Here is a 15,740-nt window from a genome sequence, read left to right on the forward strand (position 1 = left end):
AAAAAATGTCATCTTTTTTCATTTCAAATCAAATGAAAAATATTGCAATTTATTTTTTCTTATTGCTGATTGATTGATTGGCAGTTTAAAATATCATGAAAAAAGTATACTAGTAGGGTATTAAAAAAATCACTTGAATGTCTAATTAACTTCAAAACAGGTCTGAGGAAATATTAAAATTGTATGAGATAGGATTTTAGAGTTTTCTAAGCTGTATAATCAAATCAGCAATATAAAAAAAAAAAGGCTATTTTTTCATTTTTGTTGATTTGTCAGAATGCGAATGATTTTTGTTTTTTTTTTTTATTACAAAAAAAAAAAAACTTTATAATATTCACATTCTTTTTTCTGAGACAGTCCTGTAAGTCTAATATGTAGGCAGTGCGCAGCAAAACGGCTATAACTGCTATCAGCATTACACGTGTGTTTCATAATGTACCACACGTTCCTATGCTTGGATACATTATGTCCTCTTTACTGGAGACTCATTTACCTCTCCCCATAAACCCATCGCAGTGTACTTCCAGTTCGCATGGGCTGAGGTGAAGGATGCACTTAACTCTAACCAGGCAAGGCTCACAGGACGGTCATATATCTGCATAAGTGCTTTTCTCAACAGGGAGCTCTAAGCCCAATGCCCGTCATTCCTCGGACGCGTTCCAACTCGCTGGAGTAGGAATGTGCATCTCCACCCTCCTTTACGCAAACGACGGGACAAATGTTTGCCACTACTCAGGGTGGAGTTGCGCTATTTATGTTGACATTTCCACATCCTGTTTTCAGCTAAACCAGGAGACAGGCGCCGTGGCCAATCGGCTGTGAGTAATTCAGTCGCTCGACCAATCAGAAGTTCACAATCCCGGGACTTTAGAAATCTGTCGGGCTCGTCTGTGTACTGTACCGCCGAGTATTTCATGTGGAAATCTGGACACAGGATAACAACCACACTGTATACCTAGGAGAGATCCACCAGTTGCCATTTACGGTAAGTAATCGTGTTTAGTCGGTGTGTTTTTTATGATGTTAAAGCTGTAAATAGACTCGAGATGTCAGCTTCTTCGAGATAGAAGGCGCCGACAAGTTACTTCCTGGTTTGACAAGGCCGAGATCCATGTCACTGTAGCCCGGTTAGCTAATGTGTAACCGTGTCGCTTCCGACTGATTCGCTTTCTTATCATTGCATATCTTGGAAACACGTTTAGAGTGTATCCAAGACGGCTAGTTAGTTCGTGAAACGTGTATCAGTCAGTGTGTCTATATGACAGAGAGCGGGTGACTACGTTACTGCCCAACATGAGACGATAACCTCACAGAGCGACGCTGAGACAACTGGAGACCAATGCACCCGGTGTGCGGGATTAACTGGTTTTTGGATTAACTGGTTTTGGTACGCGTGCACGAGGCAGATGTGCCGTAGGAGTGGCCTCGAGTTGCCTCTCAGGACCCGTCTCGACTAACTAGGAAATGCACATTTCCATCGCTTAGCCTCTCTGTCACGTTCTTTTTATGTAACGCTAATGTTTTAAAGACTAAACACGGATGATTTTGCTGTAAAATGTGATACCTATTCGGGAGGCTGTAGTTGAGACGCCGAGGACACGGAGCGAGGACAAAGTAGGTGACTGCTGATGCCTGTTCATTATACTACTAACTTCAATAAATACTTGCCAAAATGCTCTTGTTGTCAGTCTGATATTTATGTTATACGTCGTTATCTGACGTCAAGTCGATGTGAGACCAGTTTACTCTTCATACAGTGTGTAATGACGCATGTAGCCCGTTGTTTACACCCAGCTCGCCCACCGCTGTCAGCTGGGAAACTGTGATCGACTCAGATTAAGTTGTGATACAACAACAACACTGTGTGCTGTCTCACGTCTCTTATGTTTTATATTCGAGACTACGGATCAACATATATCCTCGTAACTCTACTCTACTCTGTGCAGCACGCACTGGTCCAGATCAAACATGACTGTTACCTGTTGTTTTGTTACGATAAGGACACACATAACTACACACAGGAGTGAGCGTGTCTTTTGACACATGACGGGGGAGCAGCTTGCTCCAGCGTTCATTTAGGATTTCGACGGCATTAACGAAACGTTTTCCACCTTCATGACGAACAAATCACTTGTTGACTGGCGATAAAAAAAAATCTAAAACGACAATAAAAAATAATAAAAACACGGATTTCTCAAAGAATCGAACAGCCGTCTTGTGCACCTGCTGTTCTGTTCATTGCTTGTGAACTACCATTGAGCTATAGGGTATTTCACCCGCTTACCCGATTTACATTACAATGTACTTTACAATAACAAAAACTGACTGAGCAAATTAGGTAAGTAATATAGTAACTGGAAGACATTCATATTTATATAATATATTCTAACACCGACTGCCTTTTCTTCTTACATCATAGACCCACCTAACTCAAATACGTGATTGCATAGGCAACAGCCGCTTTGTGCATTAAAGTTGATGCGACAATAGGAAACGCAGTTGATTATCACGATTAGTGATTTATCTATTAATCTAAAACTTAAACTGACTGTAATTAACCCATATTCCTCGATAGCTCAATGGTAGTTGGGATGCCACTTAGGAGGCCCTGTGGTCGCAGATGATCGCAGGTTCGATTCTTGGTGTTAATCTTTATCCATTTTTTAAATTTTTTTATCGCCAGTCAACAAGTGATATGATCGTCATGAAGGTGGAAAACGTTTCGTTAATGCCGTCGAAATCCTAAATGAAGGCTGGAGCAAGCCGCTCCCCCGTCATGTTTCTAAAGACACGCTCAGTCCTGTGTGTAGTCATTCAATGTGTGTCCTTATCGTAACAAAACAACAGGTAACAGTCATGTTTGATCTGGACCAGTGAGTGCTGCACAGGGTAGAGTTACGAGGATATATGTTGATCCGTAGTCTCGAATATAAAACATAAGAGACGTGAGACAGCACACAGTGTTGTTGTTGTATCACAATTTAATCGGAGTCGATCACAGTTTCCCAGCTGACAGCGGTGGGCGAGCTGGGTGTAAACAACGGGCTACATGCTTCATTACACACTGTATGAAGAGTAAACTGGTCTTACATCGACTTGACGTCAGATAACGACGTATAACATAAATATCAGACTGACAACAAGAGCATTTTGTCAAGTATTTATTGAAGTTAGTAGTATATTGAACAGGCATCAGCAGAGTCACCTACTTTGTCCTCGCTCCGTGTCCTCGGCGTCTCAACTACAGCCTCCCGAACAGGTATCACATTTTACAGCAAAGTCATCCGTGTTTAGTCTTTAAAACATTAGCGTTACATAAAAAGAACGTGACAGAGAGGCTAAGCGATGGAAATGTGCATTTCCTAGTTAGTCGAGACGGGTCCTGAGAGGCAACTCGAGGCCACGCCTACGGCACATCTGCCTCATGCACGCTACCAAAACCAGTTAATCCAAAAACCAGTTAATCCCGCACACCGGTCCACTTCTTATGAAAAGAGTTCCGTTACGCTCGGGTTTAAACTACGCATACAAATGTGCATGTCAACCTAAAGAAAAGTGCAGCCTTTAATCCACCCATTAATGACATGTGTAGCATGACCTCAGCGTTCTTTGAAACACCAACTTTCACATTAAAAACGTGTATTTAGGCAATTAAGTTGGAGAATAGGAAGCACTGCGTGGTATATTTACATTTAGCTCCATTCTGCCTCCCTCCACTGCCTTGGTAGCAGGTGGAGTCTGCAGTCACTGCATATCTATGGGAGTTTTCATCTGAACATACAAGTTACTTCTTTATGTGGGGAGTTTACTTTGTCACACACACAAACACACACTGATTTCTTTGATTTGAAATATTTACTTGTCTATAAGCATAATTGTCCAGAAATCATTACTCCACGGGGAAAAGAGGACATCATGGCTCCCTGACGGAGACCGACTTCAATCTAAAGAACTCATTGTGCATTGAAATAACTTTATATGGAGCATTCATGAGAACAGCTCACTCTTTTTTGTGGTACTGTTTGCATGGTCAAAATGAAAGTTCACGCATCTACAGAATTTGGTAGTTTGTTTTCGGAAGTAAGTTAGTATGTATACATATTCTGATCTTGCATAAACTGGGTGGATACAGGGTGCAGGTTTATGGGTGACATGGCTTTAGGTCTGCTTCTGCTTTCGCTCTGTCTGGCTCAGGGGTCATTTATACATGTGTATCTTGATAACATGAGCATGTGACTCATTTAGTGATGTAAGGACCACTTATTTTAGCATCAGGTAATCTGTTTATGATATGATTAACGTGTGGTTTACATTTCTGAGACTATTTAAAGTGATACATCTATTATATAAGTATCACAGCTGTATGTAATAGATATAATTACATTTCAGTGCTCTCTTTTGATCCCTTTATGTTGTATGTCTTTGCCTCAAATGACTCACCTCCTCTTCCTCATCAGGGTTGGGACCCTCTACCCGCAACATCCCACCATGCCTCTGGTTACGAGGAATATAGAGCCGCGGTTTGTGTGTCGCCAGACCATCCCGTCCAACATCCACAGTGAACTGGAATGTGTCACCAATATCAGCCTGGCCAACATCATCCGTCAGCTTGGCAGCCTCAGTGAGTGTTGGCTGTTTTGTGTTTAGGTGTCGTGCAATAGGATGTGAATGGTTAATAACACCTGGCAAATGTGCATGACCTGCATGTACTTATGAAAGGTTATATTTTAATGGATTTCTGAACATGCATTTATTGCTTTTGCGTGAGACAAATACTAAAATCGAGGAATAATGTGTAGGCAAATATGCAGAGGATGTGTTCGGGGAGCTGTTTGTCCAGGCTCAAGCATTTGCGCTGAGAGTTAACACACTGGGAGATCGAGTGGATCGTCTGCAGGTTAAAGTCACCCAGCTGGACCCCAAAGAAGAGGAGGGTAAGTTCAATTCAGTTTATTTTTTAAAGCCCAATATCACAAATTATGATTTTCCTCAGTGGGCTTTACAATCTGTACACATACGACATTCCTGTCTCAGGACCTCACAGCGGATCAGGAAAAACTACCACATGCTATTATTGCTACTGATGTTAGTGTACTAGTTCATTATTTTGAGTACGGCTAAATATAACATTCTGACTCACACAGCGTCCATATTAAAACAACCTCTTACCTTGACACAATGAATATTCAATAACATTTCATCTGTCTGTTTCTCTCAGTCTCTCTGCAGGCCATCACTACCCGTAAGGCCTTCCGCAGCAGTCTGACCCAGGACCAGCAGCTGTTCACCAGGCCGTCTCTGCCAATGCCTGTACAGGACACCTACATAACCTGCAATCCGCCCCCACCACTCAACATCCTCAGCCAATACCGGTAGGGCTCAGCAAACTCACAGATACACCTCCATGGCTCATTTTTATTCATTGGAACATAACATATATATATTTTGTCACGACATTATTTAAATTCACCTCTCTCTGATGAATATGCATAAAGGCGTGGGTCTCAAAAAGAAGGTGGGCTATTTTTTTTTTTTTTTTTTCTGGTGTTCATTTTCTAGTCTGAGCTGGAACAATTTGAATGACATTGTTTATGATACTAGATATCATAAACATGCAACATTTGCTGATAAGTCTATCCTGTTTCATGGGAGGCATGTAATCCTCTTTTGCATGATCCTTGAGATTCATCATGCTGATGCAGTTCTCTTTATTTTTGTATATTAGTGTGTCAACATGTGAAAGAGACATTTATTTGGACCAAATTTGGTGTTCTGGAAGTTTTGGATTTGTTTCAATGGCAACTTTTGTAATCAACCATCAAACAATTCACAATTCAGTTAGACACAAATGCATCTATATATATATATATATATATTAGGGTTGTCAGCGTTAACGCGTTAATCTATCGTTAATTTAATGCGATTAACAAAGCTTTTTTAACGCAAACGCATGCGCATAACTGTTTGTTTCGGTGGTGTGCACCGTTGTTGTTGTTGCAGTCAGCAGTCCGCAGCCCCCCCCTCGCCTCCTTCCTCCCGTCTGCTGCAGATTCACAGAGAGGAGAAGGCGGTGCGGCGATGCGTGCGGTGACTTTTTTTTTTTTTTTTGTTGCTCGCGCGGCGCGGAAGCGGGCATGGCGTTCTGCGCGGAGAGTAGCGAGGGAGAGAGACGGAGTTAACGAAGAGACAGAGAGACACATGCTGATATGCTGATGATAGAATGGTGGGGGAATGGGTGATGTGTTGGGTGTCCTGTTAAAAAAAGAATAAAAAATTTTTTAAAAATCGAGAAAATCGAAATCGAAACACATATATTGAATGTCAGTCAGTTACATGTTAGGGTTCTTCTGCTGCTGTTCAATGTTAATGCCAATGACCAATGGGGGTCTATTTTTTCCACTTATATAAATACCTCGCTGGCACTTTTATATGTAGGCCTCTTTTGAAAACACAGTGTGTGAAAGTTTTGTTTAAAAAAAGAATAATTAAACAAGTGTCTAAAAATACACGCTGTCTGGAAGGGAACTCATTCATTTAATTTATTTAGTCTTTTAAAAAAAAAAAAAAAATCGATTAATATGAATTTTCAAAATTGCAATTAATTAATTAATTTTTTTTTTTTTGACAACCCCTAATATAATATACACTACCGTTCAAAAGTTTGGGGTCAGAAATGTCTTTTTTTTTTTTCAAAAGCACTGTTTTTTTTTTAAGAATAGCATAAAAAAAAAATACACACATACATTTGTGTGAAATAAATGAATTCTAGGTGGAGTGTTGTGTTTCTAATGGAATAAATATATATATAGTATATAGGCCCATTTCATCTCTCTATCAGTGTTCTAATGTTTAATTGTGTTGTGTTTGCTAATCGCCTTAGAAGAAGACTATAATTAAGAGAAAACCTGTGCAATTATGTTAAGAAAAAGCAAAACAGTTGGTGATATAAGCTACAACACACCTTCTTCTTTTTTGAAGTTTGAAGAACAAAATTATAAATTAAATAACTATAAATATTAATTTCTTGTTCATGTCTTGTCAATGTCTTGATATTATTTTATGAAAAAAAAAAAAAAAATTTTTCATTTTTTCATAAAGACACTCCCCAAACTGGGAAACTTTTGTTTTTGAGTGTATATATATATAATATATAAATATCCTTTTATTGTTGTAAGTATACTACTAAATATACTAAAGCAAAGCAGTACTGAAGAAATTCTGAGGAAAAAACTAACACATTTGTAACAAGTCAGCTGACACACCTTAAGATCTTGAATATTAATTATGCATTAGGCATGACAGCAGAACGATTAGTTGGCAACCAGAACAGAAGGGGGCTGCGGATGGAGTCTATATAACCAGTAACCAGAGCAGCACCATCAATGATAAGCAGAGCGAGTGTGTACGCTTGTACAATGTTGTTACAAAGACTCTCTGTGTGGCTGCTCTGAATGTGGTGAGGATTTCTTTCCCAACTTTGACCTGTTTTTTTTGTTTGGTTTAAAAGAGGAAGTGTGAGTATGACTTCTAGTGATGCATACGGATGCTAAAGATCTGTTAACAAACACTGTATGTTATTTATATATTTTCACAAAATAACCTAAAGTGTATCTGAGACCCAAATGTAACTATGTTTGTAAAACTTGTTTACAGGGATGATGGGAAGGAGGCCCTGAAGTTTTACACTGATCCCTCCTACTTCTTTGAACTGTGGAAGGAGACGATGCTGCAGGACACCAAGGACATCATGAAGGAGAGACGCAAGCACCGGGTGAGACGCTCAAACATCTTCATGTCGAACGTGAATCTCGTTTTTGTCTCTAGCTCATTGTCGTGTTCTCCTGTGGCTGGTATAGCTGAAAGTTTCCAAACGTGATTTTGTTTTTATGCCTACTTATTATACACACAAAACAAGTAACATGACATTTGGTTGGAACGAGACATCAGTGGTCACATCAATTAAAAGCATTTGTATCCAACCTTCTGTGACTCTTTTTCACTCTTTCCTTTCTGAGTAGAAGGAGAAGAAAGACCATCTTAACCAACGGACACTCAATCCGCGGAAGATCAAGACCAGGAAGGATGAATGGGAACGCCGAAAGATGGGGGAGGAGTTTGTGGTGCCAAAGAATGATTTGATGTAAGTTGTGAGAGTCTGTGAAGTGAAGAAGGGAAGTCTATACTGTCCAGCAACAAGTAAAGACTGAGTACTTGATGAATGCAGTTATTCTCTCTAGTTGACACAGTTAAAGTACAGAATGGGCGCTTTCATGGTAAATTCCACTCTCCTGTCTTATCATCCAATCTGTACACAGTGATATGGTTGGTATGTCCTGTCTGAAAATGTTCTCAGGGGGTTGGGGTGTAAAGTTGGCTGTCAATGGCAAATTGCAGTCAACAAATAGCAGGCCAAAATGTTTTTTCGACGTGTTTTTTTAATTTCTCAGTACATTCTTATCAAATTAATAAAAAACACAGCACATCAACAACAATCTGTTTTAAAGACAAGTCTTACTATACGTTGTGCTATTTAAATAGCTGTGTGAACTAATCACTTCACGTTTCAGTGTCACTGTTTGTGTTTGCTATATACTCCACAAAGACCCACAACTGCTGTTAAATTCTGTAAATGCTATTTTTAGCACAGTCCTTTCCATGACCATGTTTCAGAGAATCAAGATGACATGTCTTAAATCTGTTTGAAGGAATTCTTCTGAGGGCCTAAATGGAAGTATTGGATCGGGAGATGGCTTCGAGATGAGTACCGGCTCCTACGCCTATGAACCCGGCTCCCCTCTCTCTCCGCCTGGCACTGATGACTTCCTGCCTCCTCCACCTCCAGACATGGCGTAAGTAGCATCTTGAATACAAGCCCACTTATTCTGTCTCCCCTGCCAACATGTGCTGAATGTACAGTTACACAAATACTAGGGTTCAACAAAATCTAAATGGATTGAAAAGCTACTGTTCACTTTCAGCCTCCTCCTTAACGAGCTGCTGAGGTTGCAGCTGCAAAGACATTGACGGTTGATTGAAGGTTGATGACGGGTCCAGTTTGGCATTTGACTTCAACTCAGTCTTTAACTCACCTCCAGGTACAATGACGGAGGATATGGAATTCCAACCCCGAAGAGTCCAAACCACCCACCTCCTGCTCCCCCCATGGCCTCTGCCCCTTCCAACTCTCGCCCCAACCTCGCCCCTCCCCCTGCACCTCCTCCCCCTCCTCCACCCTCTGGCTATGGGGCTCCCCCACCTCCCCCTGGCTTCGACACCGCTCCTTCCCCTCCTCCGTTCTCTTCCTCAGCCTATCCCTCTGCACCTGCTCCCCCCCCTCCACCTTCTATGTCCACTGTTCCGCCTCCTCCACCACCACCAATGCCTGCAGGTGGTGGTGGTCCTCCACCTCCTCCTCCTCCACCTCCCCCTGGCCCACCTCCCTCATCTTTTGACCACTCTGCTCCCCGTCCTCCCGCCGGTGCTGCTCCAAAACCTGAGCCTGAACCCGCTGATGATGCTCGCACTGACCTGCTGCAGGCCATCCGACAAGGTGAGACACCACAGGAAACAGAATGGATTTATAATACAATTCTCAATGCAGTAGCGTTACTTGTAACAACATATTTTATACGTTTGCCTAACTATAAGGTAACTAATTACATCTTCCACCACTGCTTAGATATGAAATATACCTTAAAATGTGCTTTTACTGTGAGCTAATCTGTCCTGAAAGTGGCATACATGCATGAAGATTACAATTGTTGTTGTGAGGCGCGAACACACTCCCTGTAACTGTTCTCAACAACACCTTTTAGGTTGCAACCTACGTAAAACGGAGGCACAGCGGGAGCAGGAGAAGAGGGATCACTTTGGCAATGACGTGGCGGCCATCCTGTCCCGTCGCATTGCTGTGGAGTGCAGCGACAGCGAGGATGACTCCTCGGAGTTCGACGATGAACAGTGGTCCGAGTAATAGTCATTCCTTTTTCAGCTTCACAGCCGCCTCTGTTTCTTTCTTCTGCCGAAACAACATCCTTGTATTTCCATTCAAATCACATTCTTAAGTATCAGTACAGCAGAGGTCCTTGTTCTGTGTGTGTGTGTGTGTGTGTGTGTTATGCACACATTGTATGTGCAAGTGACCCGTTACTAATCACATTCCTTGAACCAATTATTTGTATTTATCCAACATTATTCCGATCAGTGCAAAAGTCCAAAGAGGGAGTGTGAGTGTGCCTGGTTGTGTCTCCATCTGCTTTCATGAATGAGTGCTGTTCTTGATGTGCGTGTTAAATGACGTGACACACTGCTGAGTCTGTGTGTAAACAGATCAACTCTGTCTTCATCTTAGTGTCTCTTAGAACCGGGGGCCTTTCAATGTCTGATTTCATCTGCTTTAGTATATTATGGCAAAGGATAATAGAGGGAGCACAGTATCTGTGTGTGCTCAGTAGGAAGACGTCAAAACATTCTCACTTATAGATTATATGATAAAGTACATGTAAAGTTTATGTAACATATTGAATCATATCTAAAGATAATTATGCAATTCTTTCACATCTCTTTTAAATCAGGGATTTTTTTTAATCACTTTTCCTCTCCTCACTTTTGAGTTCTTTTTTTCTTTCTGTGGTTGTCATGGGAACAATTCACTTGTGGATGAAATGGTCGTAGTTTGGAAACAAATTAATGTATTTTCTATTCAGCGTGATGGGCAAAGCATTGTGCTCGTTGCAGACACCTGGGGTGTTTGATGAGATCACCGTACTGAACATATGTAGAACACATGATTCATGTTGTATTGTGTTTGAGCTCTGTGATGCATTTCTTTCCGCAGATTTCCCTTTTTTTGTACTTGTTATAGGGATCATCTAGGCTCTGATGCTTTAATCTCTGCTCCGTGTAGACTCAGGCAGCCTTTGTGCCTTTTTTATGCTGCATTTTAGATTTTGTGCACGTTTATGTTGCTTATCCACACTGGCCACTGATCAGCTTCTTCCAAAAATATTATCAGCTGCGATGATGGATCAAATGTGGAACTGACTGATGTTTAATGTGGACCACGTATTTTTAAGTGCCTTTTTTATTTTAAATCTGCCTGTGTTAAAACACATCACGCAGCATGCTTTGCCAAAGCTTCTCTTGCCATAAATTTCCATATGATTATAGTTATTTCAATAAAGATAGAGTGAATGACAATGGATGTCTTTTCTGTGAGATTGAATAATTCGTATACTGTCATGTGTTGCATAACAAAGTTCCCAAAAATGCAAGCCTTGGCATCCGACTCGTTGTGCTTTATCCATGACTCATCTTCTTCATATGAGTGGTGGACACATTTTCACAGCTCAGTGTCGACTGTTGGTGAGGAAATGAATCAATTGGATTAAGGCTCAGAAATTGAGTAGGAGAGAAAATCCTCTTACATAATCACTTTATCCTCATCCTTTATAGAGATGCAGCGTGACGGTAATAATGTTGAATGTTGCTTAAGTCACCAAATAATTAAGGATACAGGAATAGAGAGCAGCAGTGTGCCTAATCGAGTTAAAGAGGGAGAGATAGAGACAAACATACGAAAAGCCTCTGCAGCGGTAAAGATAAGAGTGCTGACATCGCCCAGTAGAGAAAAAAAGCATGTTTATTATTCATCGATTATAAAATATTCATTCATTTCAAAAAGGCTGTGCAACATGAACATATGATCAGTACCTCCAATCTGCCTTGAACAGCATGTGCAAAATAGAATCTCAAACATCTAGAACATTGTGTTTCCCGTTATTCAAGGAAATATAACTGGATCACATTTCATTCCACTGATAGGCCTCCATTTAAAATCCATCCCTTCCTCAAAGTGCCACTGGTGATTAAATCCACTTTCCATGAGTGGGATTATACAGAGTGTCCCTTTTGATTGTTTCAGTCTGGGAAGCCAGTGGAGCTACAATTGACTGAGGATGAGGCACAAAGTACACAAAAAACAGTACGTTTAGTCCCAAAATGGCTACCAGCCAGGATAGTGCAGAACATTCTGATTTGCAGAGGGACTCCATCTCCCGGAGAAGTGCTTCTTGCTTGTGTGGGAGTGTGTATGTGTGTGTGAGAGAGAGACTTCATGTACTGGATCTGGATGATAGTCAATGCAGCCATGTGCGGATCTTGGCACTCAAACAGTGATATGTCTGGCATAGCTTGTGTGGTGGTATGAGTCTGGCGAGTTTTGGCAGTCACACATCGACAGGGTAGTGTATGTGTGTGTTTTGTGTGCATCTGTGCGGGCAGCAGGCCTGGAGCAGCACCTTTCGAATATCTTTGTTTCTTAGACTGTAGAGTATCGGGTTCAGCAGTGAGCTGCCCGCCGCTGGCACCAAGGTGGCATAGGTGTACAGAGGAGGGCTGGATGCGTCTCCTAGCAACCCCCAGAGGGAGAAAGGCATCCAGCAGCCGACAAACACAGTGAGGATCAGGATCAGCCGCGAGAAGCCCCTTCCGCTGCTGTGTTTGCTTGCATATGAGTGGTTGGCAGGAAGGAAGTGCCTCTGGGTAGCGATGGCGTGGGCATGCCGCCTTACCACTTGACAGATCCCAGCATACAATTGCAGGGTTACCATGACAACCACCAGGAAGCCACCACACAGCAACGATAGGTACGTCCGGGTCAGCGGTCGCGCTACAGAACAGGAGTTTGGCTCTCCCAGACAGTGCCATCCCATTGCAGGTCCCGCCCCGATGATACATGCGCCCAACCAGACCAGCAGCAGGAGGACAGTGGCTCTGTAGCGAGATTGGCTTGAGCCATAGGTGAGGGCGTGGCTTAGTGACAAGTATCTGTCCAAAGCAACACCCATCAGGCTACAGAGCGAGGCTGTCAGGGATGTCACCAGCAGTCCTGATGTCAGCAATTCTGACCAATCACTGGGCTCTACGCAGAACAGGAAGAGAAAGTGCAAGATCAAAGCAACACCTGCAAGGAAATCGGCCAATCCGAGGCTGGCGAGCAGCAGGAAAACAGGCGCACGAAGAGATGGGGTGGCCAGGATGGTGGTGACAACGACTGCATTTTCAGTGGCGATTATAGTTCCTGATACACACAGAGCCACGCCCCACACTGTGAGCGGCGGGACTTCATATGGAGACGAGCTGTCCAGTTGGTCCAGAGGGGAGAAGAGGTCTGCACCTGAGGACTCATCCCAGCCTAAGTCAGAGGTGTTCAGGGTCATGGCTTTTTAGCAGTCACACAAACAACCTTAGGGAGAGGAAAAAGGAGAGATGTTGACATTAGCTCTGATGTGTCATTAGCATCCTTATCTTACATCAAACAGCCTTGAAGCTGTGTTTTCATTCTGTGGAGCTGCTGGAGGATAATAATAGACACTGAGTGCATTAAGTGGTTGCCTATATTGAAAACGTCTCACTTGCTCCTATATATTTATTTTGTCTTGTATTGTTTTTGCAGTATTATACACAATTATACACAAATGTATTCAGTTATACACATAAGCTACATATGATTTTATCTGTATCCCTGAGCTACATTGATGATAATAATACCCTTTACACTGGAATACAAAATATGCATTCAAATAACACAAACAAATACAACATAGCGATCAGGATCACCATTCAAGGCTGGATTTTCTTTTTCTGTTTTTTTTGGTAATGATCTCAAATGTATATAATATAACTTGCTGGTTCCTGAGAAGTCACGCAAGTCATAGTCAATCAATATGAAGCCTCAATTCCAATTGATAGACAGAGTTACCAAAACATGGATGCATAATTAAGCTGTCATTGATTTATTTTAATTTTTTTAGCACGTCACTGTGAATTATTGCAATTACTGGCGTTCACCCTTTGATGTTTCTCCTGCACACGTTTCAGGAGCATCTCCATCTTGAATATCATGATGTGGCTGGTTCACATTATCTGTCTGAATCGTGGAGTTTCCCTCGTGTTAATGTCCAAACATTATGTTCAAGTACACCGGTGTAGTGTCTCTCTCTCGTGGAACATCATGTGTGCGCGTGCAGACAGATTCTACTTGTATGCTTAGAGAGAGAGAGAGAGAGAGCGCGCGCGCGCTCGTGCGGTTCATTGGGCTATTTAAAGAATTCGCCCGTTAGAAGGTGAAGATGCCGCTCTCTGGTATATCTGCTTGTTCTTTAGCACATGTCAAACTGAACTGCACCTTCCGAAAGGAAATTCCACACCATGCGTGTAAAACATTAAGGATATTTGAAGACGATCTTTTGTTGGGGGGGGGGGGGGGGAGGCTTAAAAAGGATAAACAGGATTGAATGCACTATCAGAGGTATATCCCACTGCCCGGAGCGGAAGACCCTGTTGTATAATACAGCGCCACAGAGGATGTCCCCGGCACACGCACACATACACACACATCGCACGGACACATGCACAAAATAGATCACTCGTCTTACCTTATTAACGCGATTGTCTGATTCCCTTGCAAGAGTTAAACAGATGTGCTCTCTCCTCTCACACGATCCAAGCCAGGAGATGGGGATGGGGTGACGCTCAGTGATGCTCGGTAGCAGTGTGAATAAAGATGAGAGTCCCCGCGCCGTGCTCCTGTCTTTATCAAAGTTGCGCCTAATTCTCACTCTTGGCGTCTGTTGCTTCTCCTTTTCTTCAATCTCTCCGAAGTGCTGATGGGAGGCAGAATGGGTGCTCTTGCGCGCGGACTCATCCACAAGAGAGCCTGTCTGACGTCATTGACTGGAAAGTTCGACCAATGAGCTACCGACATTGAGGATGCAGGGAGTAAAGGGAGGGGGGTGTAAAAGGAGTAATTTCATTCAGAAAAATGCGGCAACTCTGTGGCCCCGCCCATTGCGGTTCACTCTTGCTCTCATTTCTTGTAAATAATGACCATCGATAGATCCTTTCTCCTCCAGCACACACACACACAGGTGTTCTCAATAAGACCCAGGGGCCTGGTTGAATGAGACGATATTGTTTGAGGTGGGCAGGGCTCCGAGGCGTGGAGCTGCAGAGCTCCGGGCCGGCGCTGTCCACGGTGCTGAAACGCATCAGGATGAGTCATGTGGAGATGTCTTGCAGAGCAACAATAATCTGTAGTTGACACTTCAAGGGGAAACTATAGCCACCTAATTGAACCGACAAGGACCCCCGTTGCATCCTTATTAACATTATTATTCTTATGATTATTTGTGTTAGTACAATTCCTATGTGTGTACAGAGGCAGCTTCAAAACTGAGCAAAGACTTGAATAAACGCTTAATTAAAAAACAAAACATATATTTATTTCTAATATATATTATTATTATTACTATTATTATAATAATCACATAATAATGAAATAATAACCCTTAAATAATGTAATGTAATTATTATTGTTCATAGTATTTATTCATCTTTATATTTGAGCATCCTAACACAGGCCACCGTGCTTATCTACAGTATCTTAACAGCAGCAGGGGATTCAAGGCTTCCCCGGTTTGATAGTGAGCGAGGGTGGTGCAGGATGCTCTGAGTGTCTGCGTGGTCGTGCATATCAATGCTCGGGGAATGTCGTCCTTCTCCAGCCATATAAGGACCCACTTCCTGCCAACACAACCCGCCTACGTCATTTAAAGGAACTGATGTGCAACACTTGTCACCTTCAAAATGTCGAGTAACTCTAAATTACAGCTGTTTTTTTTTAACCTTTCCTGCATGCAATTTTTCATGGTAAATTAAATTATATCATAACACATTTT

The 15,740-nt window shown here is 42.1% G+C and overlaps 2 protein-coding genes across 2 annotated transcripts; one reads left to right on the forward strand and one right to left on the reverse strand.

Annotated features, from left to right (window-relative positions):
- The first annotated feature begins 558 nt into the window (after positions 1-558).
- On the forward strand, positions 559-11,199 carry wasf2 (WASP family member 2). Its single transcript, XM_056419243.1, has 9 exons — positions 559-985; positions 4,458-4,621; positions 4,800-4,934; positions 5,219-5,372; positions 7,654-7,771; positions 8,019-8,140; positions 8,706-8,849; positions 9,096-9,550; positions 9,816-11,199. The coding sequence occupies exons 2-9, from the start codon at positions 4,489-4,491 to the stop codon at positions 9,971-9,973; spliced, it is 1,419 nt and encodes a 472-aa protein (XP_056275218.1). The 5' UTR covers positions 559-985; positions 4,458-4,488; the 3' UTR covers positions 9,974-11,199.
- A 515-nt stretch (positions 11,200-11,714) lies between these two features.
- Positions 11,715-14,514, reverse strand: gpr3 (G protein-coupled receptor 3). Its single transcript, XM_056420265.1, has 2 exons — positions 14,439-14,514; positions 11,715-13,246 (listed from the first exon to the last, which is right to left on the reverse strand). Exon 2 carries the CDS (start codon positions 13,218-13,220, stop codon positions 12,228-12,230), a length of 993 nt encoding a protein of 330 aa, XP_056276240.1. The 5' UTR covers positions 13,221-13,246; positions 14,439-14,514; the 3' UTR covers positions 11,715-12,227.
- Positions 14,515-15,740: the final 1,226 nt, after the last annotated feature.

This window comes from Pseudoliparis swirei, chromosome 1 (genome assembly GCF_029220125.1).
Source record: "Pseudoliparis swirei isolate HS2019 ecotype Mariana Trench chromosome 1, NWPU_hadal_v1, whole genome shotgun sequence".
NCBI classification, from domain to species: domain Eukaryota; kingdom Metazoa; phylum Chordata; class Actinopteri; order Perciformes; family Liparidae; genus Pseudoliparis; species Pseudoliparis swirei.

Excerpts from the sequence above, each read along its gene's own strand:
- wasf2 (XM_056419243.1), top strand. The coding sequence starts at position 4,489 with ATGCCTCTGGTTACGAGGAATATAGAGCCGCGGTTTGTGTGTCGCCAG. Across the intron at positions 4,622-4,799 it reads CCGTCAGCTTGGCAGCCTCA|GCAAATATGCAGAGGATGTG; the intron begins GTGAGTGTTGGC and ends AATAATGTGTAG. Across the intron at positions 5,373-7,653 it reads AACATCCTCAGCCAATACCG|GGATGATGGGAAGGAGGCCC; the intron begins GTAGGGCTCAGC and ends ACTTGTTTACAG.
- gpr3 (XM_056420265.1), bottom strand. The coding sequence starts at position 13,220 with ATGACCCTGAACACCTCTGACTTAGGCTGGGATGAGTCCTCAGGTGCA.